We start from the raw sequence: 26,170 nt of genomic DNA on the forward strand, positions 1-26,170 counted from the left end.
AAGAAAAGCGCCTTGCGCGCTTAGCGCCACAGTTATGTGCTGTTCCTTGTTCGAAATATGCGCACTGAAGGGTATGCCCCCCAGCGAGACAGAGTTTCGTGTTCGAAATAAGCGCATTGGGAGATATGCTTGTCAGCAAGACACATGGAAAGATATTTACATGCAGACAGTACGGCGCTAAACAGTAGCGAACTGCGCTCTTACCAAGAAACAACCTTCGCAGCACCCCAGCAGTACACAGAACGGACGTGCTCATGAGGATCGCGAATGCAGGAAAAAGGAGCAAAAAAGCCACCGCCAAATTTACTCACCGCCGCCTGCTGACCCACGTTGGCACGTCGCTGCTGTTTATGTAACCGTCGCCGCAGCGCAAGCGACTGCGAGCCAATAACGTGTCGTTTTTGCTTTATTTTTATTTGTGCATGCCACGTCACCTGGCGGACGCAGGCAGCAACCGAACGGTCCGAGGACTCAAGTGTCCGCTATTTACTTCCATGTTACTCTATGTTCTTTAGTAAAGGCGCTTGGAAGGAACGTTCCTTCCCTCAAGATCTACCGTGGCTAGAGCTATTTCTGCGACGAGACAGCACACTCCAGCCGATCAACATTTCCTTCGACCAGGCAGGACGGTCACAAGCTTTGTGTTTCGGTAAAGCTTCTCTAATGTCCTATAGTAATACGATGACGCCACAGGGGGAACCGCTGTTCTTTAATGTGCACTATATCCTTTATGCATTTTAAATTGTTTATAGCATTTCTCTGTCGTGCGAAACAGCGATGCTAAGTTTAAACGGCCACTCTAAGATGATTCGCGAAATTGAGCAGTCTTTCAACCTTGGGGTATAAAAATTTTTCATTTATCAATATTGACTGCGCTAGGCAGAAGTTAAATAGAATCCGGGTGTATCGTTCCTTACCTCTGCACAAGCTGATAGCTGGCAAAGCGACGTCGCTGGATTGGCACCTATCGTACAGTTATCATTCCTTCCCATCCCCATAAGAAAAAAGCTTCAGGCTAGCGTACCGTTGTCTTATCGCCAACCATAAAATTTTTCTCCCAATCAGCTGAGCTTTTTTCTTTTACTCCACGATGTTCTCTTATCAGTGCAAGATGCTCCATTTACACATGAATATTGTCAAGCCCAACAGCCTTGACCCGATCGGTTTCTTATATGCCCACTTTTCCTATCTCGCCTTGCATATATTATCTGCACTTGCACTTTTATAAGCGTGGTTTCAGTGGGAAGGGCGGTTGACATGAGTAGGCGACAGGGTTTCTTATTAAAGTGCCTCTTCCGGTTCCTTCTTTGAGCAGAGTAAGACGCACTGCAAACGCGCCGGCTGCTACCGAGTGGAATCTTGCGTATTTTGTTTCACCAGGGCCGCGGTGGTGCTCCAACGTCACATAGTCCAAGTCTACGAGTTGCAATGCAGCCGAATTTCCTCTTCATTCTTGCTGCTGCCATCTGCCTGGTGAGTCGAAAAGTATTATTGTGCGCTGCCACTCAAGTGCTCCTTACAGAAGCGCAATATTTCAAAACATTCTTCGCTAATGCTAGACGCTTTCCTAGTGTCCTTGTCTGCCGGGAGTTTGACAGTGTCGTGGTAAAAACGGCATTGCTTGCAATGTGCAACGTCAGCGCCATCATTGCAACGTGTATAACTTTAGGCCTGAACCAGAACATTTTTTACCGCTATCGGCATCTTGCACGGAGCCTCCCACAACAAACTACTGTGAGAACGAGCAGAACTACGTTCTTTGCAGCGTTGCCTTATTCCGCGGAACATCGTGGTATTATTACCACAGTTTCATTGGAGGAAATCATATCACAAGGATTTGCTAAGAGTCATTTTATGTGTGCCATTAACGACGAGGAAGCATAGCAGGATATTTCTAAGCTGTAATGCAGCGCTTTCTGGGCTGTGAGAGCACCGATCTAACGAGTGCACGGTGCCAGTATCTTTACAAATGATTTTCTTCAACAAATAGAGCTATGTGAACACGAGGCGCTTCTTCTGAGGATCATCTCTGAATACATATTACTGAGCTCATTGAAGCTCGGGAAACGTTATACATGTACAGTATGGTCCATTGTTGAAGAGAAGACACCGCCGCGTGGCCACCGCGCTCCGCGGAGCGCAACCTTCGTAGCCTTCCGCACTCACATGCTCAGTGAGTGCTGAAGGTGCAGCCGGCCTTCCGTCGTCTGCTACGACGTTCTCCACGCGCTTGCCTTGCGGAGGGGGAATATCTGAAATGCGAAAGCTGAACTGAATTGGAGATATATATATAACGCGTATTTGCAATAAAGAAGAGGCATTCAATTAACTAATAGCAGTAATTGCACAAAAGGGGAATTGGAAAAAGGCTGTTCGAAGACATCAAAATCTTCAAAGGCTAAGAAATAAAAGGCAATGTTTAATCCCGCAAACTAAGAAATATTAGTGTGTAATTCATGAATACCCCAGGACAACTATGTAATTCTGAGTTAAGATGCTGGACCGCTGCAGTGAAGAACACCGAAGCGACTAGTACACTCCCCCTTCTCTGTTAGTTTAGGCTTTTTCTTTTAGTATTTTCGAGCGGATGTGCCCAGGCGCTTGTAGAAGTTGTCTCGTTGACAACAAACGAGGTATGATTGTGAGCCCGCAGCCGACAGACGGGATCTGGCGAGGTGGTTTGTCGGGGTGTGGAGCGGAGCCGGTGCGGACCTATTATATTTTTTAGAAGGGATTGTGAATGGTGGGACGCGTTCCGCGAACGTCCGCATTGTGTCCTGAACCACGGCTTGTTATTTGAACATAATATTAAGTCGCTGTTCCGAGCAGTCGCCATAGTCACTGTGGGTAATTTAAGAATATTTTGTTGGAAGAGCGACTGACGGATCGCCCGCCGGGAGTAGGCACGAATATGGCTTATCGGGAAGAAGGGGGGCCGACAGAGATGGGCGCTGGCTTTGGTTGAAAAAGTACTGTGCCCCTTCCCGTGGGACCGCGCGCCGCCTTACGCTTAGCTGTTCCGTTCCGGGGCCTCTGCAAGCGACGGCATCAAGAGTTCGTCGGAAAGTGTCGGGGAAGCGGGAGGACGACGTTGGCGTTTATGGTCCCTTCCGCACTACATGTGGCATACAAGCGCTCGCGGCATCGGTTCACTTGTTCCCCACTCTGCTTACTGCCGGCATTGCACATGCCCCTCTCCTCCCCCCCCCCCCCCCGTGTATCGGGTGTGAGGGCGAGGCTGTGCGTTTATTAGTTTTTTTCGTCGCTTCTTGATTTGAAGGTGTGTCCTAAATTTGAGAGAAGAGCGTGCAACTTGGTTGAAGGTATGCGCGATGTGGGAGAGGGAAACCATCTCATTAGGGCCGGCTTGGACGAAGCTGGTTTTAATTTTGTCAGTCCGATTGGCTCCGCGAAGTTTCTTCTTTTATTGGTTAAATCTGTGACTGTGTATTTTGGAGATTTACTTAAACGGGGAATTTGGTGCGATAGGAGGTGGTCTGGAATTCGGCTGCCTTACTGGCTGATGGGGTTGAGCTCCGGTAAGGCGAACTGTCGGGCGAGGCGAAGCCAGAGTTTGTAACTTACTTGCTTGAACTGAATACTAAAGTGCCTTTAGTGCCCCAAGAAAGTTACTTGCTTGACCTGCGTTCTAAAGTGCCTCTGGTGCCCCAAGATAGTTACTTGCTCGACTTGTGTACTAAAGTGCCTCTAGTGCCCCAAGGGGTGTCCTTATCCATGTCCTGCAACGTATATGTCGTATCAATAAAACAACGAACTGCACTTACTGATCCATCCTTGAGATCCTTAAGAAAATTCAATTCTCCGCTTTAAAGAGCCCGTACAGGAGCACGCGCACATGGCCTAGAAGTGACGGCTTTGGCAGAGGGTACCACGGTTCGGGAGGTTTGGTTATCCAATCAGCCTTAAATCGCTTGTTAAAGCAAATACCCTCTAATCTCAAACCAGGCAGGGTTCGATTTTAAAGCTTATACTCCAATATCAATGCAAAAAGCCAGAGTTTGCGGCTCCAGCCATTTCATATGTTCCCGTGACGTCACAAAACCTATAAACTAATATGTGCCTGGCTCTAGCAATTTCCGCGTACCAGCTATGTCGTGATTTTTTGTTGACAGCGCAGAGCCGACAATATCGCGTTTGCTGCAGAAGGGGGCCTTTAAAGCTGTCACGCTGAGGCACAATATGACGTGAACATGAGATATGATAAACAGATATAAACACAACGAGCAACAAAGTGATAAACCCCCCTTTAACCAAGTCGTACCAGCCTGTCTGCATGGCTAAGGATATGAACATAATATATAAGATATGATTTAAAGATATGGAATATATGAGGTGACATAATTTTGAGATATGATTTGCAGAGATATAAAAGCGATGCAAAGAAAAATAAAGTCCTACTTTAACTAACTCGTACGAACGTTCGTGCGTGGCGTACGGAAAACGCGTTTCCCGTATTTCACAGCTACGTAAAACACTCCTAGTCCTCTTTGCGCACTTTCTACAATATCTTTTCCATTGTCTCCCATGACCGAGTGGTGTGCTTGGGGAATGGATTCGTTTCTTCTATTTGCGCGGAAGAAACAGGCGTTATAGGGAAAAGGGGCTTTGACCTGTTTCCCACTTTACCTCTAGGTGGACGCGTTCTACGATTACCGTCGGCCCGTGTACGTGTTCGGGCATATGGCTAACAGCATCCAGGAGTTGGACGATTTCTTGGCTCAGGGAGCGAATGCTATAGAAGCGGATGTAACCTTCGCTCCTAACGGGACCGCCCTCAAGTTCTATCATGGCCCGGGCTGCGACTACGGTCGATACTGCGAGAATCAGACGGCCATCGACAAGTACCTCGCCTACGTGAAGGACACAGTCAGCACAGGTATGGAAAAGCCTCTTTACCATATCTTCTTCCGTTTCTATACCTCATCAGAGGTACTGGAATTTGCACCACCAAAACTGCAGGGACACACATCCAACTAATTCCAAAGAAATAAGCTACTTTCCAAGCGAGGAGCATCTTCATTTTATCGGCATACCAGGGAAGAGATAATTATTCTGTTAGGAAATCTTAATCTCGTTAAAAATGTTCTAATACTAATCATTTTGTAGTCGTTGCATATATTATTTACCATATATAGACTATAATTGATGGTTCTTTTGGCACAGTTTCCAAAGCTGAGATTGTCCTCATTGCACCTACATGCCGAGAAAGCAATGTTCATTTAATAAAAAATATTCTCGTCAATTAGATTACAACTGTTCGCTTCATAAGTCGTGAGATATGTCTGGTATACACGCGACTCTCAGGGTCAGAGATAACAGATATTGCACTTTTAATCCGCGAGTTTTTCTTCTTCTTTACATAAAGTGGGATAAAATAAAAAAAAAACACGTCACCTTACAAACCCTACTCTGCAATATGGTAAAAAGGTATGTGTTCTTCCTTAAAATCTTACATAAAGATTGCACCAATATTTTCTTTTCGCCCTCTGTATATTTGTATAAATTACCGTATTATTGTGCACATTGACCATTTTCAAGGGTAAGTTACTAGAATGAGCCCCAGTTTGGCGATGACTTCCTTTTTGCGACACTTTATGCTATTAGGTTCTGGAGTGAGTTCGGACATGGTTCAATATTACGTGTTCGTCTGGTGTTCATGAGTTTATAGTTGTGTCCCACTGCAAACGTTTTGTCAATACTTTGGAAAATTGTTGTCCAATTTTGTTATTTTCTGCCATTTAAGTATGGCCCCTAATGGGCCACTAACATTCAAGCGGCAATAAATAGGCGGTCATTGTGCAGACGTATGCTGAAGCCAGCAGCTCTCGAACAGTGCCTTTAAATTTCCCAGTCAGCACCGAACACCTGCGATAACTTGCAGTCAGTGGCAACCGGTGGATTATAGTCCTTGCATCTCACTACGTTGTGTTCAGTTGTGATTCAGACTCGTCACAGAGCAATGCAAGCGTCCGATGCCCATAGTGTTCACTAACTATGGTGATTTTTCTTTCGCTCATTAATCTTCGAGTTTAAGCATGTGAAAATAAGAGGGCAAAAGAAAGACTTGATGTTCCGTGATTCAGACTTTCTTTGTCAACATGTTTGCGTGGTGTGACACGCTTCGAAGCTTACTGAACGCCCAGAACAAGTTCGCAGTATATTGATAAGTGAATTATATTTTCCGAGGCTGAGAAAGTGTTGCCTGCAGCCGAACCAACCACAATGATTTCGACGACATAATTGGGACCCATAAACAGCTTTCCTGTTGAATGCTGACATAGGCCAGTTCATAATTCGTTTCTTACGTCCTGATGTTCTTCTGAGTCATGTGACGCGTTGATGACGACGCAAGTAGGAACAGATCTGTATTTCAACTCTTTTTATTCCAAGAGGCACCATGATACACACTGTGGCGCCCATAGCCGCCACAAGCAAGGTGGCGAGGCACCGACAATGTAGGTTAAACCTACCTCCCTCCAAGCCGCAGTGGACTTCGAGTCAGAATAAAGTAAAACAAATAATTGGGCTCGTTGGTTTGCAATCGATAATGAAGTAGCGCACCAGGAAAGCACGCATAAAAACCCTTTTCTGACCACGTCCTCTTTTCCGAAGTAATTCCCCACAGAAGAGCCGAGTACCAGGCCGGGGGAAATCTTGTACCCATTAGTGCCAGATGGGTAACCGGCGGCAACGGGGATTGAGCCTGGCACCTCCCGAATGTGAAGCAGATGCTTTTCCACAAGGTCAATGTTTCTGTTAAAAATGGGATTCTTTAGGGTGCCCGAACGGAAACGTTCCATGATCCCTCTCCCAAGCATTTCCCGCCACAAGTGCAGAACATCAGGCCAGGAGAAATCTTGTAACCATTGAAACGCCGGAGGTTCCCGATGGTATCGGGGATAGGATAGGGGGTACAAGCGCTGAATCCTTGTCCCTTCTTACTTTCTGTGTTTTTCTGGTGCGCTGCTTCACAATCAGTGAGAATAAAGCTATGTGCTAACCGCATCCGGGCGCCGTTGCGCACAGGAAGCAAGTTGGTCCATGGAGAATATAGCTGGTGTTTGATTAGGAAACTATGGTTTTAAATGCAGTAGAGAGAGAATAAGCAATATTGCGTTTCCGGAATTGAGCTGGTGGTCCTCCTAGTGCAAAATCTCTGTTCATTCATTCATTCGTTCATGTTTGGTACAAACAGGTAGAGAGTATCCTTCTGTCGCTATGCTTCGATATGCGCCTGTGTTCGACGCATTGTTGCTTTGAAAGGTGCGACCGTGTTATAGCTAGAAATGGATGACCCTGTACATGCATACATACCTTAAATATTTCGTTCTGCCTGGATAGCTGTCAAAAGGCCAATACAAACGCGTGACGAGGTCTCTGAACCTATAATGCACACAACGCCTCAGATAACGGCGCAACGATAAAAATTAACACCCCAGTGAGAGAAAGCAAAAAAAGAACAAAGGCTGAATTGCACTCATTAGACTCAGTAGTAAATAACAATGTTACACGCTCTAACGAGAAAAAAACGACCTGCGCAGGAAATGCACCCTTGACTTCCGATGATATCGTCAAGAACGTAGTTTTGCCTTAAACTGTTGGTAACATAATTTTAAACGTGAATATAGTAACACGTAACGACGTTAAGTATAGCGATTTCTAAAATGGCTTGGTCACCCTCCTGACACTGCTCTGAGAAAGCCGCATACGAAATTTCTTGAGAGCTTGTAAAAATATACGCTACCCTCACGTTGACGCGCCGAACGTGTACCCTGAAAGAAGCACAGTTCCACAAGGCCGAGCATTGGTGAGGTTACATATAATGAGTTGATATGGCGGTACTCTGACAGAACGCAGTGGGGTTGTTGGTGCAAATGGCAATATTTACATGGACTCCTTTGATGGCTGCGGAGATCCTGGAGTAGCTTGCTATACGATACGTTCTGGAAGTGGCGAAGAAGTTGCCATATGCGCAGCGGAGATCTGGTCTCATGTGTTCTGTCCTTTCGATCTCCAAAATATACCTCCGCCAAAGTAACCAAAGGCCAATATTATATATATTTATATATATATTTTTTTTTCTTTAGTGTTGTGCTCAATATTTCTCTCACTGTTTATATAAACGTTGCTACTCATTGATTTTTCTTTCCGTGACACTTTTCGTCTCAATTTCATTTCTTCTTTTGTGTGCTATCTGTGTGTGTAAAACTTTTGTGTGTGCATTTTTTTTTATTTGTACTGCAGCACGAATACCACATGGTTTTTCCTGCGCACATTAAACATTGATTGATTGATATTATTTATTATGTTATTCTAATAATAATATCAATTATTATTGTATTTTAATACTCGGCTAATAATAATATATTATTGTATTAAACATATGCTTGTATGACCTCGACGGGCTCCGCAGGGGCATGAAGAAAAACAATTCATGCACAGCTTTTCGTTGTTTAGGAAACGTGAGCAATATGTAGCGCGGCCTAGCACTTGTTTACGTGAAAACAGGTGCCACTGCACGGTTAGGCACGATTAGTTATGACTAGGCGGAGGTCGTGTACTGTACGTCGCAATTTAGCAAACGAATGATCGGTTTCACCACGTCGCGTTCATCACATCGCCTTCTTCACCACGGAGTGAAGGGACTTGTTTCTTATGAGCTACAGTGCGCCTCGACAGGGCGCGGCAAACAATCCGGGGCGTAGCTTTGGACTAAATTTTTTATTCAAGGGTATCTATGTCGTGTATGCGGAGGCGATACCAAACCCCGTAATCGAGACGACGGAGCTGGGTGCCTGTTTTCTACCCCATGGGCAACGTCCGAGATTCGAGAAGCGTGAGTATTTACGAATGATGCTGCATTGCACCTCTGCTGTGAAGATAGTGCGGGGAAACTGCGGCAGCTCGGCTGCTGATAAGAATCCTAGCGTCTGGTTATGGCCAAGTTCCCCGGATCGAGAAAAGGGCAGGTCTCTCCTCTTTATTGCAGTTCAAGTCACGTAATAAAAACAAATAAACGGACAACCTAGGTAACGCCTGTATGCCCTCAACGGGCTCCGCAGAGGCATGAAGATTACCACTTCATGCACACATGTTCGTTGTTTAGCAAACGTGAATAATTCGCATAGCGGTCTAGCACTTCGTTGTTCATAAACCACAAATGCAACGAATAATGTAAGGCCAGGAGCGTCCTCGTACAGTCTGTTTCCTGTTGTTTTTTCCAGGCGCGCTAAAGTATCTGACGCAGCGGAACGACCTGGTGGTACATTTTCAAGCGACCCCATTAAAAATGTACGCACCAGGTGCAGGCAGGGCTTCCAGGATGCTTTAACTACGATTCAGCACTTCTTTCGCTGAGTTCTTTAAACAATACATTTTTTCATTTATTTTTTTTTTCTCCCAGCACACTGCAGACGTAATTGCACCAGGTCGCATGATTTTCAGCTAATGTTTACAGATATTGCACTTTTCACTTCTGTTTTTAACCTGTCAGAAACAGACGGTGCACGAACGGCAGTTTCGTCAAATCGAGCCTCACGTGCATCTTCTTTTCTCACATTTCTTCTCGCAGATGGAGGAAAACACAAGGACAAAATGCTCCTCCTCTACGTAGACATCAAAACGGGAAACCTGCGCGGAGACAAAGCAAAATACAAAGCTGGCGTGAGTCTTGCTGAGAACCTCATACATCATCTGTGGAGTGAAGGCAAGTACAGAGCATTTGCCTTAAGCTATAGCGGCGACGCCTTCACACCGCCTGTGTGACAAGCTTGCTGTTCGTTCCTGACCTCTTTTTTTTTTTTTCACTTTCGAGATGGAAGGTGTTTAGCTTATCACCCTTCGCTCAGATAATCATCACTAGTCTGATATTTTCCTGCGTTTCGCTCCTAACGTTATGACCGTTTACTGAGTGTACGGTACTCAGTACTGGGTAGTACGGTGGCTTTGAAAGAAGATAAAATATTTCTGGTGCTTGTCTTTTTTTTTTCCCCTTTTTAAATATCATTATTTTATACCCTGCGAAGGATAAGAACTGCGGTCTGCGCAGGTCAATTGTGCAGCAAGGCGGACATCACGTACATGACAGAGCTTAGTGATAAAATAATTAACGGACATTAGCTAATAAATGTTTTTAGTTTTGCTCTTACGGGCCAACATTATATTAAGCAAATGAACGCCATTACCATAAATGTTGAGCCAAGTTTTAGTTTTGTTTTTTATTGGCAATGACATTGGAAATAGTTAACGTAAAATAAATACGCATTTTTGGCTCGTAGAGCTGACATCGCGCACTGCACTTTTAAGAACATCATCACTGGGCGTGGTATTGCCGAAAACGTCCACTTCGATGCTTCTACAGCAGAAAATGTGCAATCAGCTTCCGGATTTTATGTGTTATACGTAGAAGCGACGTCGTTTTAATAACGTGAACAGCGCGTAGTTACGTTTGAGTTAGAAATGCGTCATTTTTATAAGTGAGATGCTGCAAAATACACTGCTGATAAAACAAAATAAAAGCTGGACTCCACTCTGGTGTGAACGGCCTTCTTAATATAATATTGGACCCCAAAAATTGAAAGTAAAAATTTTAATTATTTTACTTTTCCAGCTGCCTAAAAATGAGCTGTCACGCAAATATTATCCACGTTGCTGCAGATCCGCCTCCACCGAACGCTCTGAAATATCTTTCAGGTTTCAAAACACACGGTCTGCAAACTGTTAAAAAAACACCGGGTGTATCGGTATTTGAGCCCTTCGACATCTTAGGCGAAGCCAGTTATTCTATATTAATATAGGCACAAGACATGAAATTTTGAATGATGCACGCAACGCGAGAAGGTACCATATCCAATGCTCGAGATGACCTAGCAGTGCAGGAGCCTGACCTCCCGTTCTGGACACACGGCGACAAACGGGGTCAGACCAGTGTTCGGCGGCTGAGCGCATCAGGGGACAGTGCACCGGAGAGGTCTACTACGCGGAAAGCAAAGGCAGCAGCTCTTAAGAGCTTCTCCGCTTTAATATTTCCAGGAAAGCTGCCGAAGAATGTTCATGTGTGCCATTGCAATTTAGCATCTTTTGAGCAGGCTGGTGGGGAACAATTTGCGAGGAATATTATTCAGAAAAGCGAGACTTCGGGTGGCCGCACCTACGCCGTGAAGAAGAGCCGTAAAGAGGCGTAACTAAAGTCCCATCAAACGAAAATCAGCCTGACATGACACTCGATTTCGCGTTACACCTATACAACGAACAAGAGCTGCCAACTAGGGTCGCTCCTTTCATATCGCAGGGTCATATCAGAATCAGCCGCCATAACCATTGGCATTCGTTAAGCCTACGTCACGCCGACAAGTCTATACGGCTTGGTTGATGGGTGACGTTATATGTGGGCTGGTAGCTTACGCTCTCGCCTCATACCATTAAACGATGAGCTTAAGTGTGCCCAATAATGTAGCACCTTACACTGATATGGCGGGATAGGGGAACAATGTAGCAAGCAAAAGAAGCTCCGCCGTTGCTTTCTCAATTCAACTGTGGTTAACCGCAGCTAAACCACAATATTTTTTTAAGTTCCGCAGGTTTACCGATTTATTTGCTGCGATTCTAAATATACCCTACATCCAACATAATGACCCAAAATTTACATAAAACCCCGACACACGATGCTCTGTCTCACTACGCAACTTGTCTCCACTGGTTGTCATCGCGATTGCGGTGAACTGAAAAGCTTTACACGAAAAATGTATGCGGAAGAGGACCAGGGAATCTCGCCAGGCAGCTCGTGTGATCGAAGTGGAGTCATTGGTTAATTATAGCCAAAAAGGCAATCGGATGTTAAAATAGCCGAGCGAGCTAATGTCGACGTCCAAACGGACGTGATGGCACGCAAACACTAGACGACGTGTTTCGAAGTCAGAGTGGAAACGGGCTAATAAATGGCCAAGATCGATCACAAATTGTATAATAGGTGTCAGATAATTAAAATAAAATACACTTAGTTCAAGAGATTGCGAGGAGGAGCAAGCAAGACTAAATACAGACGGGCAAACATTTCCATGGTGAGCGCCGCCGGCGCTCCCATGGCGCACCATGGAGCAGAAGGCCTCCGGCTGGTGCTCTCAAAAAGAAGTACAAATAAAGCTTTAAATGGCTCAGAGCCATATAGTTTAAAGATCGTATGAAAGAAAATTTACTAAAACTATGAAATGCGCGCAAACAATGCATCTATCCTACTAGTCCTATCTGTGGAGCAAATGTTAGCTTCTTTACCGCTGAACATATTGGATATCGAGTATGGCGCTCATTATCTCCCCCCTTAACTCAACGCAAGAAACCAGCAAAGAAAGCAAGTTACGCCGTCGCCCTACTGCGACCAGAACCGCTTGCCTCACTACGGAGGGTCCAATGAGTGGGCATACCTAGCAAACACCGATTACTTCATCAGGAAAGAACCTCGCCCTAGGCGAGTTGAAAGAGGTTGTCAGGAACTTTTAGTGAAAAATATTTCTAAATTACGAGTTTCACATGGATTTTTTGAATTTAAGTGGGATATTATGACCATCTCTATGAATTGCTTACAATCAAATATTACCGCAAGTAGAGTTTCAGGGGTCTTTTAATGGGTCTCATATCGATTCCGGCAATGAGAAACGTCACAATGGAGGGCGCGAGAAATGTGACCACTTGTGGTTCTCTACGTGCACCGATGTCAAACAATACACGAGTGTCTTGTTTTTCGCTTCCGTCCAAAAGAACCAGCCTTGGCCGGGATATAACACGCATTAGAGGTTCAGCAGTCATCGAGCTCCCTATTAGCCACCGATTGGACGTCAGAGGTAGACAGGTTGAATTGAAATGCAAATATTGAGTATTAAAGATAACACACGATGGGTGTGATAGGGTTCGAAGACCCGGAACTTGGATCTCGATTCGCACTCGCAGACCTTAGGCCAGCAGCTATGTTTGCCTAACTTATTTATCGCGGGAATTTTTATTTTGTGCTTTCATACCGTGATTTTATTCCGATTAGATTGTCTCAATTTTTGTCATTCCTTCCTCGTAGTGCATTTACGGCTGTAACAATCCTCTCATCGCTCTTTGGAGCTCACGAGCGTGGATCCACTATAGTCGCCACACTGTGAGACGATCACGGCTTCAATAGGGTTAACCTTCAAAAGTTTCAAGTTTGCCTTCATGCTGTTCGCAATGATTGTAGTCTTGTGTACTCTATATTGCACTACGCGTCCCTCAGTGCGTTTTTATCTTTTGTAGAATAAAGTCGAATTGGAAAATAAGTTATCAAAGTTAATATCGGGTTGGCTAAAATTTGCCGAAAATGTTTGGAAGATTATTCTCGATATGCTTTAGGTCTTGTGTTCATGAACAGCTGTATCTCACTGATCCCCTTCGATAGGATGAGCATTATATCATGCAGATGCAAGCGATGAAGTGTTGCAGCTAGTATTTACGCTGAAAACGAGTCTCCTTTACGTTCTTTCCGAAGCTAATTCCAGGCGACCTTGCGTTTCTTTTAGAGTGGGGAAGCTGTGTTAAGTATTTGTTAGCCCCCAATAAGAGGTCGGCTCTGCGCTTAGCTTCAGCTGAAGCCTACCTGTGTCGTTCATATACAGCCTCACCCTGCGAGTTCTTATCATGTGATATCTCTAGTATACCTTGCGATGCGAGGGGATCATTCGAGGGGGTAAAGGAAGGGAACAAAAGGGCGTCGCGCGACCGCGTTGTGCCCAAACTGTCCGCTGTGTGTCCGCTTGATGATTGCCAGAGGGCGCTGCGCAATCACCCACATCTCTCGTTCTCCCTCTCATGGCGTTACTACACAAAACGCTGCGTGTTGCTCGGCAGTTGCGGTTCATTTGATCCCCTAACTTTTTTGATGTTTTATAATAATAATTGGTTTACATTAAAGGCGCAGTATCTGTCACACCAGTTTCTGCGCACAACTGAACCGCGCTATAAGAAAAGGGAGGAAGATGGAAGTGAAAGCGGAAAGAGAGAATGGGGTGCCGGTAGTAGTGGGTTTCGGAGTAATTACCATCACTTGGAGAACTTTAACGTGCACTGACATAGCACAGTAAACAGGCGCCTCTTCGTTTCCCCTCCATCGAAACGCAGCCGCCAGCGGTTGAGATCGAACCCGGGTACTCCGGCACAGTAGTCGGGCATCTTAAACACTGCACCAATGTTGCGGGCTTACGAAGTTTTGTGTACCTTTTTTGCAGTTCCTTCAAGTCGCATGGTGAATGTGCTGCTGTCGATCTACACGACGGCTGACAAGGAAGTCTTCAGAGGGGCACTGCATACACTGGCGTCGCGCGATAACAGCTCTGATTTCATTGACCACGTGGGTAAGAATAACATATTGTTTTTCAGCTTGTTTGCACAACTGATTCTTTTCTCCTTTAATTATGAGAATTTCGAGGTGGAGAAAAACATAATCAATAAGCATGAAATAAGGGCAAGTGGAACAGAACATCACACTCCAAACGAAAAAAAAAATTAGCAGCTGGGGCCAATTATTCAATTCGTTTGTCCCTTATGACAAAACTGGGGCATTTTGAAATTACATTGATTGCTGGTGTGAACGATAAGCTAGTGTTGATGCCATTATGCAGCGACGGCGCTATGGGTGTTCTCTTTTTGTCTCGGCAAGCTCCTCCACATACTATGGTAGAAAGACCTTATAACGAATTTTTGGGCGAATCACTTCATATGCTTGCCTGAGAGAACTGTCACTCATATTCTGCGCAGGGCACATCGATTCGAATAACGCATTTTTTATATTACGATGTTACTTTCGGTATGTAACCATAGATGTTGGCAGGTTGTATCGAGAAAATATGTTTGGCATGAACATCTGCAGTAGCAATGCCGCATGGATAAGAGTTCTTGTGGCTATGATAGCAAAAATTTTTGTCTTGTTGCAAAAAATAAAAAACCGTTGCCTATCTAGGCGGAACATAATACCAGAAGCAAGAAACCACAACCACCTAGCGTGAATACACATTGCAATTTGACTAGTGCCCTCAAACAACCTCTGCGTTTAACAACAAGACCAAGTATACGGATGAAGAGAAGGGCACGGTTAGGGTATGCCCCCTCTTTCGCATATCCGACATGACCACTCCTTTCTTTGCATCCACTCAGTCAAAATAAAATTCCGCTCGTCCCAGAAATCTGGACAGACTCGTACACATGGGTTTCGGGCGAGTGTTGCTGCAGCATTCGGGTGTCTTTGTCCACATTTCTCAATTAATTCGAACAGTAAGGTAAAAACCGTACATCCGAGATAGTAAATTCCAAATAGTAGTTATTGAAATAATTGGGCACGTTGGCTTTCTCATGCTTTTTCGTCGTAGGCGAAACATCACAAATATAGGAGATATGAAAACAATAAACTTCATGGTTTAAAATCTATTTCGCGCGCGACATTTGACAACCGCTTCAAACACAAGCCGACGCAATCTCAGCCGCACTCAGAGATAGTTCAAGGACTATGAACTAGATACAGGGGAGCTATGTTCAAGAGGGTGGAATATGCCCATTGAACCCGCAATATAAATCTCTGAACAAGAGATTGCTATTGGCCACGGTTCTGGGAATGGAAAAGTAAGATAAATGGTGGTGTATTTGAAGAAGCAACTTCCGTCTCTATCACGATCTTCAAAATTGTGCGTTGCAATTAAATTGCTCTTGCACAACTCAGAGCAGGTCACTCTCTTTTTCATATGCCGCAAGGGAAAGTTGTGTTGCGATGCTCGATCGTATCTGGTGTGCTAGAGCGGACATGACGTCATGCCAAATTTGCTCAATTTTGTGCGTTCTTTGCGAAAGCATGTACAAGATGTTTTAGGTGTGTTGAACCTAGTATCTTCCATTGGGTTCATGTGTTCTATTTTGGTCGTTACGTGTCAAACGAAAAACTACTTGTGAAGTATTACGCGCAGTTATCGCTCATTGCTGACAATGTTTTCCAGCGGAGCTTCCCATTATTTTGTTTACAAAGATTTCTAGCGAAGGAATAATCGACTTTGGCGTTGCATCTAATAACCTACACTTGCCTTCGTATTTAACGCTGCTACGGACGTAGTGCATGACTGCTGTGCCAGGAGAGTCTTCAGTGAGAATTTTACCAGAGATTTAAGTCAGTAGGTATGGCAGAAAGTTAGGGTATGGGGCGTTGTATTTTTTATTCCGACTCCATACACTTCTGCGGCAGCAATTCCCCCGTCCGTGCCAGTATATCCCAAAGTCAATACAATCTGAAAACTTTCCAACGAAATTTATTCATTTCAACCTTCTCCTGATACAGTTATTCACCACGTCGTCTGTCGCTGGAGGCAGTAGCGCTGCAGTAGCTGCGTATGAGTGTGTCAGAGTATCCTGTTCTCCAATCCTATTTCTTATGGCCCTCGTAATCCTGTTGACGGCTCCAGCAAGGCAAGCAATTCGACGTGTAAAATTCAGCCCCTGGGTAGGTGGCATGTATTCTGTCCCTTATATTGGGGCTCTAATACTGGCTTTAATTTTTAATTTCAGCGTCGATGTGTATGTTCAGCTTCCCTGTTACCGCCATTCCTATCTCTAAAAACCTGGCTAGCCACTGTTTCGCATATTAGTAGGTGATGGTGGCCTTAAGTTCCGGTATCTACAGTTCCCACTCTTGTCATGTGTTTGTTCCCTAGGGACCTCAGTGTATTTTGGTTAATCGACTTTTCTCCTTACATGACCAGCTTCCCTTAAGACATGTTTTCTAGCCGGGGTCGCACACGTAATTTTATTTTATTGATCACGTATCGCATCGCTGGGATGGTTAAAAGCGTAAGCAGCTCTTTTCTGCCCATATGGAATCCTGCTTACCAGAACCGTCTTACAAAGCGTTCGGCACGTTTTCCCACGCTCCACTATAGTGTTTTCGCGGCTGGTAAAAGACGTGCTACACCGGGACCGAGCTACGCTGCAGTGTATGAACCTGTTCGCGAGTTTAAAATTTAAACATAACTGTAAACATCGCTCAGAGCTACGTGCCTTAAAGTTCAACCCAAGCCGTGATTTTCACATTTCTTGCTGATCTAATCAGTGTTGCTTTATAAGGATATGCCATAGTAAACGGACCCTACGTTCACAAGAATACCTTTCCCTTAAACCTCACACGCCATGAGCAACACTTTACTCACTAGGTGCTGAGTAACGAGTGCTTTGTACAATCGTCGATATTGCCTGGTTTGGGGAGTGGAGGGCTGCGTTGGAGGCTGGCTGCACGTCTAGTGATATGGAGTAAAATCGCGCTCTCGCATGCAATTCTCTACACAGTCTGCGATCTTCTCCCCTCCTCTTACGCAGGCTTGGACGTAAGCGGGACCAATCTCCTGTCTACGATTGCGAGCATGTACAACGAGCTCGGCGTGGCTCGCCATCGCTGGCAAGGGGACGGTGCAAACAACCTCTTAATCAACCTCTATCCGACGTTCAGGATGTCCTTCATCACTGCTCGACGATCGTACGACCTTTCGGATCAAAATTACGTGGACAAGGCGTACGTCTGGACGGCCGACAACGCCTTCACGATCCGTCGATTTTTGAGGTGCCAGTTCTTGCCTGTCATGATCATCCGTTAAGCATAAGTGGCTCTGAAGCCGCAACGGGGTTGCTCTTTTCTGGGCACAAGGTCATAGGCTGCTTAACTGATTCTGAAAGGTAAATTAACAGGTAGGCGAAAGAGTTTAAAATAAAGGGCATCGCTGTTATGTTTTACCGAAGAATGCATTTCAGCACGCAGACGTCAAGCCAGAATATATCTCAATATAATGGCAATATTAAACAAACACAGTGGCGTTTAAAAAGTTATATTGAAGGTAAATTGAACCTCAGTGTTCACAACTCATTCAATATATGAAACGATGTAGAAACATGTGGTAATCCTAACGTCGAGTTTTGTTCACTATTCAGACGTTCAACTATAGGGCGTCTGCGCAGCCTTTGACCCTTGCGGGTAGCGCCAGCGCAGTGAAAATGCTTGAATAAATGAGCACAGAACTATGGAAGGCAGAAATTTGCAGCTACAGGCCGTATCACTGCTATTCGGCAAAGCCTATATACCTGCACACAAACCCTAGCGGTGAATATGACAAGGCGTGCAAGAAGGCGTTGTGAAAACCTATTGTATCTTAATTTTACCAAGTAAATATATTGTGTTCTGGCAACAGGAGAACACATCTTAGGATACAGAATGACTAATTCAAATGCATTGTAAACTGCTGTTTCACTGTCTAGCTTGTATCGAAATTGTGCATCAATATCCTAGTTATCTATACATGCAATACTTTGCGATCTCTTCCTATTTTGGTATTTATTGGTTTTGCTGTGCATCTATTGGAAGAACCTGTTTAAGAGCAGACATTTTCAGACGCTTTTATTGCCCGAAGCGTGAACCTATACGCCTAAAGAACACGTTCATTATTGACAGTAGATGACGTTTACCTTATAGCGACGCCCACATATTACTCACATGGGTATCTGGAGAAACAGCACTTCCCGACGGCCCATCCCAAGGCTGCTTGAAGTGCTTATAATAATTGCATGGCTCCAGGCAGCCGCGTGTTTTGCGAGAAGTACTTCAGTGAAATAGTTATTTACACTTAGATATTATAAAACTGAGTTAATCAAATTGTTTACATTTGATAAGAAAAGTTAGCACGAAATTGGTTAGAACGGAAGTTAGGGATATGAAAAAAAAAAATAAGATGTTGGCGCACCTCAGTTTTCGCCGCTACAAAAATATTGCCAGCTGTTTTTTACCTTTCTGTTTTATCCTGCGTATTTGGTGCTTCAGAGAAAGCGTGTTAAGGAAGTATGCATTTATATTTTCTTTCATTTTGATTTCGGTTTGATTATCTTTTATTTCAGCAGAATTTTCACGGTGAAATAAAATGACTAATGACACGACCGCCCTAGTCGGTGTGTCGCCGATGATATCCATGCTTCTGCAGCTTTGTAAAGAAAATAAATGTTGACGAAAACTACAGAAGGTGTAGAACTCCGATGACTAGTGACGTACACGGCCGGTTTAGTTGGGGCGCAACAGATGATCAGCTTACTAATAACTTCTTTACTCGGGCAGGGCCGTAAAAACCATGCTCGCGAAACTTTCTTTTCCCAGGCAGTATCAGTCACAATAAATCTAGTCGGACTTGTCAGATACATCGTAAGGCCCCTTTATTCAATAGCATTGGCAGCTTTCCGACACTATGGTGTAGGTCTGATACGAGCTTAAGTAGTTGATTTCATCGGAGCGTTCGTTGGTAGTTAAAGTGGTTCCTTTTCATATTACCTGTGTCGCCGGATGCAGCATCATATGGTTGAGAAAGAAATGAATTTAATATAAAACGATTATTAGTGAAATGCAGTTCGGCGAGATTTGAAGCGTGCCAAGTTCGTTACGAGGTAGTGGACCAAGAAATGTTTCCTGACGTGACAGCTGCTTAGTGTACAACAAGCATGACAATGAAGTATAGAGACCTGGGACTATTTAAGGCATGCATTTGTTCCAGTGTGGTCGCGAAAGCAAACGACGTTATGGCACTGAAATCCCAGTAGTCTTCCCTGAAGCAGTCGCCTTCAAGCCGCATTAGACTACACGTTTTGAGTGGTTAGCTTCTTCGGGCTTTCGTAGGATGGAGCTCTGGAAAGTCTCTGTAAGAACTATTTCTTTACCTCTTTGCGCCGAAGGGGGCGTTTATTTGGCAGATAGGGCGTGTTCGTTTTATAAAGCGTTGGTCACAGAATACAACATGAATTTCCCTCCACTCCTATCAGCATCAACCCAATGCATCGAGAATGAGGCACTCGCAGCAGAACATTTAGTGTTTTTATTTACATGATAATGCATACCTTTTTGGTCCGAGCAGGTTGGGCAAAATCGGAGAAAAAGATAAGACAGTAGAATTATATCATTAATGCACATAACATTGAAGCATGACTTCGGACATGTATAAGCCATTTTAATTTCATCTCTTTAGCAAACATATAGCGAAATACAGCTGGTTGAAGACTCTCTTAAAGAGGTATTCACACGGGGGAGCCTTTCGGAGAGGGCGTGCGAGCGCAACGCCGGCCGGCGGAACACCCTCCCTCGCTCCCGCATTCACACGGGCGACGAAGTAGACAAGAGAGGTTCGGCGATCGCCGAGGAGAGCGGTGTCTGTATTGTCAGTGCCAATTTCGAATTTTTTAATGATAAATACCTCCACGGCCAGTGAATTCTAATCATTGATTGTTCCTGGGAAAATGAGAAATTCCGTGGATGTCGCTTCTGCTAAATTGGGGCGATAAGCCATAACTTTAAGTGTCTTCTTTTTCGAGTTAACGAAGGTATAGCCTAAATTGTTGCCGAGATTCTGCCGTTTCCGTCTTTCAGAAGCGTAAAACTCCTAATTTTACTATCTTTCACCGGGTACAGAGCTCTTTTCTTTTGGTTTGTTATGAGAAGCTACGAAGAATCAGAATTTCGGCCTTTGTTACAAATAAAGCAGACAGCTCGCCTTTAAACATTTTCTACCCGTGCGATGTCTTTTTGGTGTTAGTCTCACACCCATTCAACGTATTTAAGCTTTGGCCGATTAACAGATTCATAAGCTTTTCTTTTTTTTTTTTTTCAGGCTGCTCGGCGCACCTTTTAACTTGTCTTAAATACCGGTTATTATTGTTGTTGTTTTTTCATTGTGCATTTATTTACAAAGCAGGTATTGTCACACCAGTTGGCTGCTTATTAATAACAACGCCTATACACGTGTATGTTTTTACTGCAGTCGCAGGCATATTATTTAGAGTGTAAAGTTCAAAGGCATCTTCTGTTTTGTAATGAGCATGAATACTGTTTGCCAACGTTAAATTAGATTCCCATTTGTTACACCAACAGGCAACATCGCCTAAGGTTGTATTTAGCCGTGCAATTGGTCTCAACAACAGTGCCTTTTCCTAAATAACGTACAATCACAGGCAAATTGGATGACATAACATTTTTATAAAAGAAACCTAGTCGTTTATATATACCAAAAACGATAAAAGATCACACTATGTTGGGGCACACTGCAACTAATAAGTGGTGGGGAAGAATATCCGTCAATCTCTACACGCTGTGTTTTCTGTTTTAGGCAAGCAGCGATCCAATTTATTAATGGCGCTGGCACTCCAGTGCTCTCAAGCTTCAGAAGTAGTTTGCTGTGAGCAGCTTTATCGAAAGTCTTGCTGAAATTGATATATCACGTCATTTCGACAGCAGTTTTCTACTACTGAACTAAAGGTTTGATTGGCTGTAATTATTTGCGCAGCCATTTAAAATGTTTCTGAAACGGTTCTGGCATGGAGTAAAAGCTGCATTTGTATTTTAAATCTCCATTATATGATTTACTTAAGTAAACCTCTCTGACCAGCCACATGTTAGTAGATAAATCCATCATTAGTGTTCCTATGTTTTTTTTACTTTGGAGACCAATTTCTTTGAGGCACTTAATACGTTTCTTTATGTCGATAATATATCGGCTGATGTAAGGATTTATCTTCTTCAGGTGTATTTTTGTTTGAAATAAAGTTTTGAATCCAGTCGTGGCAGCGTTCCTTGAATTTGTGCAATACTTTTGACACATTTTTTTGCTGAAACCTGTTCCAAACCTGTTCCAAAGTATTCGAGTTCAGATTCTTTCCTTGCATTTGAACAGTATTTTATGTATGTTTGATTGCATCCTTCTAAGTACTTTTTTTGGTAGAAGGAAATATACAGCCACAATTTTGTGGTCCAATTCCCTCATGAACTCTGCACTAACAAAATTGTTTATAAACACGAGGTTTCGAGGTTAATATAGAATTGGCAGAGCCTCTTAGGGTAGTGGGCTGCATGACAATTTGTTTCAGGTTATGCGTAAACACATTGCAAAGAAAGTCTGGCTCAAAAGTGGATTTCAGATTTTTATTGTGCAAATCAATTCTAGTAGTATTGAAGTCATGGCAAGATATATGTTGTTCTTGCCGAACAAAGACACATGGTGCGCAGCTGGCGCAGGCAACCAGGGTCCGATTTTGGAAGTTGAAAGAATGCGCCTAAGTATGAAAGGGCGGCTTTGGTAGATTATCTTCAGGAACAAACTTTCATCGCTTTCAGTCTGGTCTATGAGTGTAGGCGTAATGTTTCTTCTCGGCAGCACTGCGCCGACGTCCGCCCCTTCCACTCCCCCTTGCCATGCATAGATGCCGTGCCCCTGCCATGCAATGCATAGCAAGGTTTTAGTTACGATGGCTACTTGCAGGGTGTGCGTAAGTAAAGCTATTTCAAGGGCTTCAGTTCTATTAACTGTGATTTCCGTATTGTTACTTAGAATAATGAAAGGAGGAGGTCGGTGACCTTAGAAGTAATGCGTCAGTCTGAGGCGTCGGTGCCCGGCGGAGAATCCGTTTCCTTGTAGCATCAATCCATATATATGTCTATTATCAACTATGAGTTTGTCGTCTATAAAGTTTCCTTAGCGCAAATTTTTTCTGAGTGAATACAGATTCCTTGAGTAGCTTACACCTTCTAGATGTTCCTTCAGAATAGTCATTCGTGTTGAAACATTTTGATTCTTTTAACTTGCTTACGTGTGCAAATATACTTTTCTAGAGAAACCAGGAGAACCGCGATTATAGCATGACGGTATCTAAATTAAGCGAGCCTAAAGTTGCAATTGCTTGTTGTTGCCATTGTGCCCTGTTGTTGCGACACTAGACGAACTGTCAATACGTTCTGTCAATATGTTTGACGGCAAGGCAACGACTGACACAAACCGCAAGCGCCTGAAGCGGAGGCGAAGCGCACGAACTTTCTAGGTTTTTTTTCTTCGCGCCACCGCTCTCTCCCGAAGACGTCATCATGCCGTCGCCCTCTCCCATAACGTCACGCTGCGAATAGAATGCGTAATGAAGCCAGCGACGACGGTCACCATGGCGTGACGTCACCAAGAGTGCAGCCCTTTTTGACCCGGTGTTCATCAAATGTCCTAATTATTGGTTAATGATAATCCAACGTTTTTGTTTTGTTTTTTTGCCACGATTTCGATGATGTCCATACGCAATTAGCACGTACAACGCTATTTGGACATCTAATTGGCCTTTCTCTCTAATTAATAACTCCACATTCAACAAACTCGGCGCGCAGCGACATTTTGTCATCCTCTACCTCACAAATCGTTCTTTTACTCCTAAATATTTAATTAACGAGACAGGGCCTAAGGAGATGTTTTGCACCCATTTCCAACTGCCTCGAAATCGCGAACATTATCAAGACAAGCTTCCTCTTTAAAATGCAGTGCTTTCTTTAACCTTGTCGCCTGGGCCTTGCTTCCCGTTTCGAGTGGTCAGCCTCTTCAGCTGTTTAATTGACCCACCTATCTCGCCCTCTTCTTTTCCTTCCTCTTCCCGGTTAGGGGGAGGGCACCTCATCTCTTCCATCAAATTGAGATTTTGCGTATTTTCCCTAAAGTCAGAATAATGACGTTAAAATGCTAAGCAACAATTCCTCTATCAGCTCTATACCAGACCTCAGACATAGCACACCCTTTATCAATATTCTAGACGTAAGCTTTAAAATGTTCGACAGTTATCATTCCCTCGGCGAATGATGCTTATAAAAAGATTTTGCACTCCTCTGAGAAGCGATGTTTACAGATTGAGGTCATACTAAAGTTGAAAAACCAATCTTATTATCGCTGAAAAAGGAAGCACCTTTTAGTGAGCATGAATCTCCAAAAAGCTCCAGCTTCAGCAAGATAATACTGCTTTTCAGGGGCGTGCTGCATTGCGTGATGAAAACCGCGCCATTGATGCAGTTATCGATAGAAAGCCTAAGCATTCATTGGACTCCATCAAAGGCGTAGTGTTATCGCAGGGCTCACAAATCTTGCCTGTATAGGGGGTATTCAAATGATGTCACGGGACCAATTTTTTTGGTTCAATGCACTGCTTCAGTAGTGCAAACGGGAGTAGGAAATGATAGCGTGATTAGATAATTCGATGCACTTGGAACCTTTCAATTGTTTCAAGAACGACGAAATGGCCGTCACTGTCGTGAAGTTGCATACTCCCACTACGTCCCACCGCTAACCTCCGCTACTCAGTGTTCTCTTCCCCTCAATAACAAGATGTGGTAGCTGCGTTCCACTTCAAACAAAAAGCTGTACGCGCTTGTTTACTAAGGGAACAAGAAATGACGTGGAGGACTACTGGTATTCCCTTTGATTGTGCGCCAAAATGCTGTCAGCGAGCAAGGGTGTAAGCACTCCACGGGGGTCAGCGAACACTAATAAATGCTGTTTTTAGGAGCGCAGATATATCAGTGTATTTGGCGACACCGACACAGCCAAGTATGTTGGGAAAGAAAGCCTATTTTCTAAACAGGATTAAGGCAGTGTAGTCTAGAAAAAAGTATGTGTGTTCGTGATGACTCATGTGTTTGGGCCGCAAATTTATGTTGATATGATGGTGAAGCGCGCAAATACTTGTGTTTATATTTTTAACATAACATAATTGCTTTGCTAAAATAATTTATGTACAGGAAAAAACAATAATCCTGCGTTTTTGCCTTTCCTCTTTTTCAGGCATGACATCGATGGAATTGTTACGAATTATCCTAGGAATGTTTTTAAAGTCCTCATGGAACAAGAATTTGTGAGTAGGCTTAGGTTCGCAAAAAGAAGGGATGATCCCTGGAAACGTCTATCCTAAGAGAACTAAGACGTAACCTGCGGGAGATACGTTGCTGCCTCTCGTTTTTCATGTTTTAATCCCGAGGAATGACAGTTTGTACAAAGTGTACGTCCGTTCGCCAGTTTTTTCATCAGCATAGCTGGTGGAACCTCCTCCCCATAACATCAAATGTCATGGCATACTCATTTATAATGTTTGTTTTCCCGCAAGTAAATCGGTTATTTCCCCCACCAAAAATTATGTCAATAGCTAGGCATGGGCTCAATAGGTGACTACGTAATGAGCAAAGTTTACAATAGGATATATCGGCAACAATTGTGGCACTACTACTAAATCTAATATGGTACGATAAAAGAAAAGTGGCAAGAAATGTTATATTCCGGACATATTTGAACCCCGCAAAATGCATTTCTTCCCATTATTCAGTACTAATCAAATAATATAAGTCATCATTTGAAGATTGTGAAGCTGGTCATTTTCGCTAATCGAATGAATTCAAGTCGCGAAAATAGGTCACTGACGCAGTGCGCACGTATTCTGCAAAACAACCAAGCTCAAGTGAACGGTCTGATGTGCTTATGATGTCAGACATAATGAAGCAATAAATATTCTATAATACTATCCATGGTTTCAAAAGTGTCGGAAAAGTGCACTGCACGCTTCGTTTCAAAGCAGTGTGGAACTGCTGATGCCGCGTACACAAGAAGTTTCAACGAGCAAGCATGCTCTTTGGATGTGCTGCTGTTGTGGTTCAGAGTGGCGTGTCAATACATGGAATCGATCCTAAAATCACTCATGAAGTTGTTGCCGTCAACACATTTCACTTTACAGCCACAATGTGATCTGTATACCTTAAACCAAACGTAACGTTCACACTTCACATTTTATACCTACCTTTATAACGGAGCCATATTAGTAGGTTACTTCAACGTTCCCTCCACTACTTAGGGAAGTGAACAAGTACAAAGTTGAGGCCATATTTTACAACATTACTTTATGAAATAACTTCAACTAATTCATACAGGAAAGGACATCAATGTTTTCCGAGCATGGCAGGAATAAGAAGCTTACATTTAGTGCACATAGTAAGCAGAAGAATGGGCAAAGCAGTGCTATGGTACCCCCCCAAAAACGACCGAATGATTTCACTTCAGATCCAAGGTCAACCTTTCAACATAACAGTTATCAAAGCGGAATGTGGTAGACCACATTCTTTCTGCAGGTGGTGAACTTTTTCTTATGCACAACGAAAACTATCACGAGCTACACTGTCGAGCCCCTTTTTAACTCTTGCGCACAAGGCTCCTCGCTGTAAATACGTCAACGACGTACCTTGCGTTCCGCTCAATTGTGGCCGTTGCTACTACGGGCAGACAGGCAGATGTCTAAATGTGCGCCT

General features: G+C 43.8%; 1 protein-coding gene across 1 annotated transcript; it reads left to right on the plus strand.

Annotated features, from left to right (window-relative positions):
- Positions 1 to 1,223: 1,223 nt before the first annotated feature.
- LOC146177986 (dermonecrotic toxin SPH-like) lies at positions 1,224 to 25,377 on the plus strand. Its single transcript, XM_084581898.1, has 6 exons — positions 1,224 to 1,473; positions 4,654 to 4,897; positions 9,593 to 9,727; positions 14,262 to 14,387; positions 17,383 to 17,623; positions 24,663 to 25,377. Exons 1-6 carry the CDS (start codon positions 1,429 to 1,431, stop codon positions 24,787 to 24,789), a joined length of 918 nt encoding a protein of 305 aa, XP_084438024.1. The 5' UTR covers positions 1,224 to 1,428; the 3' UTR covers positions 24,790 to 25,377.
- Positions 25,378 to 26,170: the final 793 nt, after the last annotated feature.

This window comes from Amblyomma maculatum, chromosome 10 (assembly GCF_055883805.1).
Source record: "Amblyomma maculatum isolate TAMU_Amacu chromosome 10, ASM5588380v1, whole genome shotgun sequence".
Taxonomy (NCBI): Eukaryota; Metazoa; Arthropoda; class Arachnida; order Ixodida; family Ixodidae; genus Amblyomma; species Amblyomma maculatum.

Excerpts from the sequence above, each read along its gene's own strand:
- LOC146177986 (XM_084581898.1), top strand. The coding sequence starts at position 1,429 with ATGCAGCCGAATTTCCTCTTCATTCTTGCTGCTGCCATCTGCCTG. Across the intron at positions 14,388-17,382 it reads TGATTTCATTGACCACGTGG|GCTTGGACGTAAGCGGGACC; the intron begins GTAAGAATAACA and ends CCTCTTACGCAG. Across the intron at positions 17,624-24,662 it reads ACGATCCGTCGATTTTTGAG|GCATGACATCGATGGAATTG; the intron begins GTGCCAGTTCTT and ends CCTCTTTTTCAG.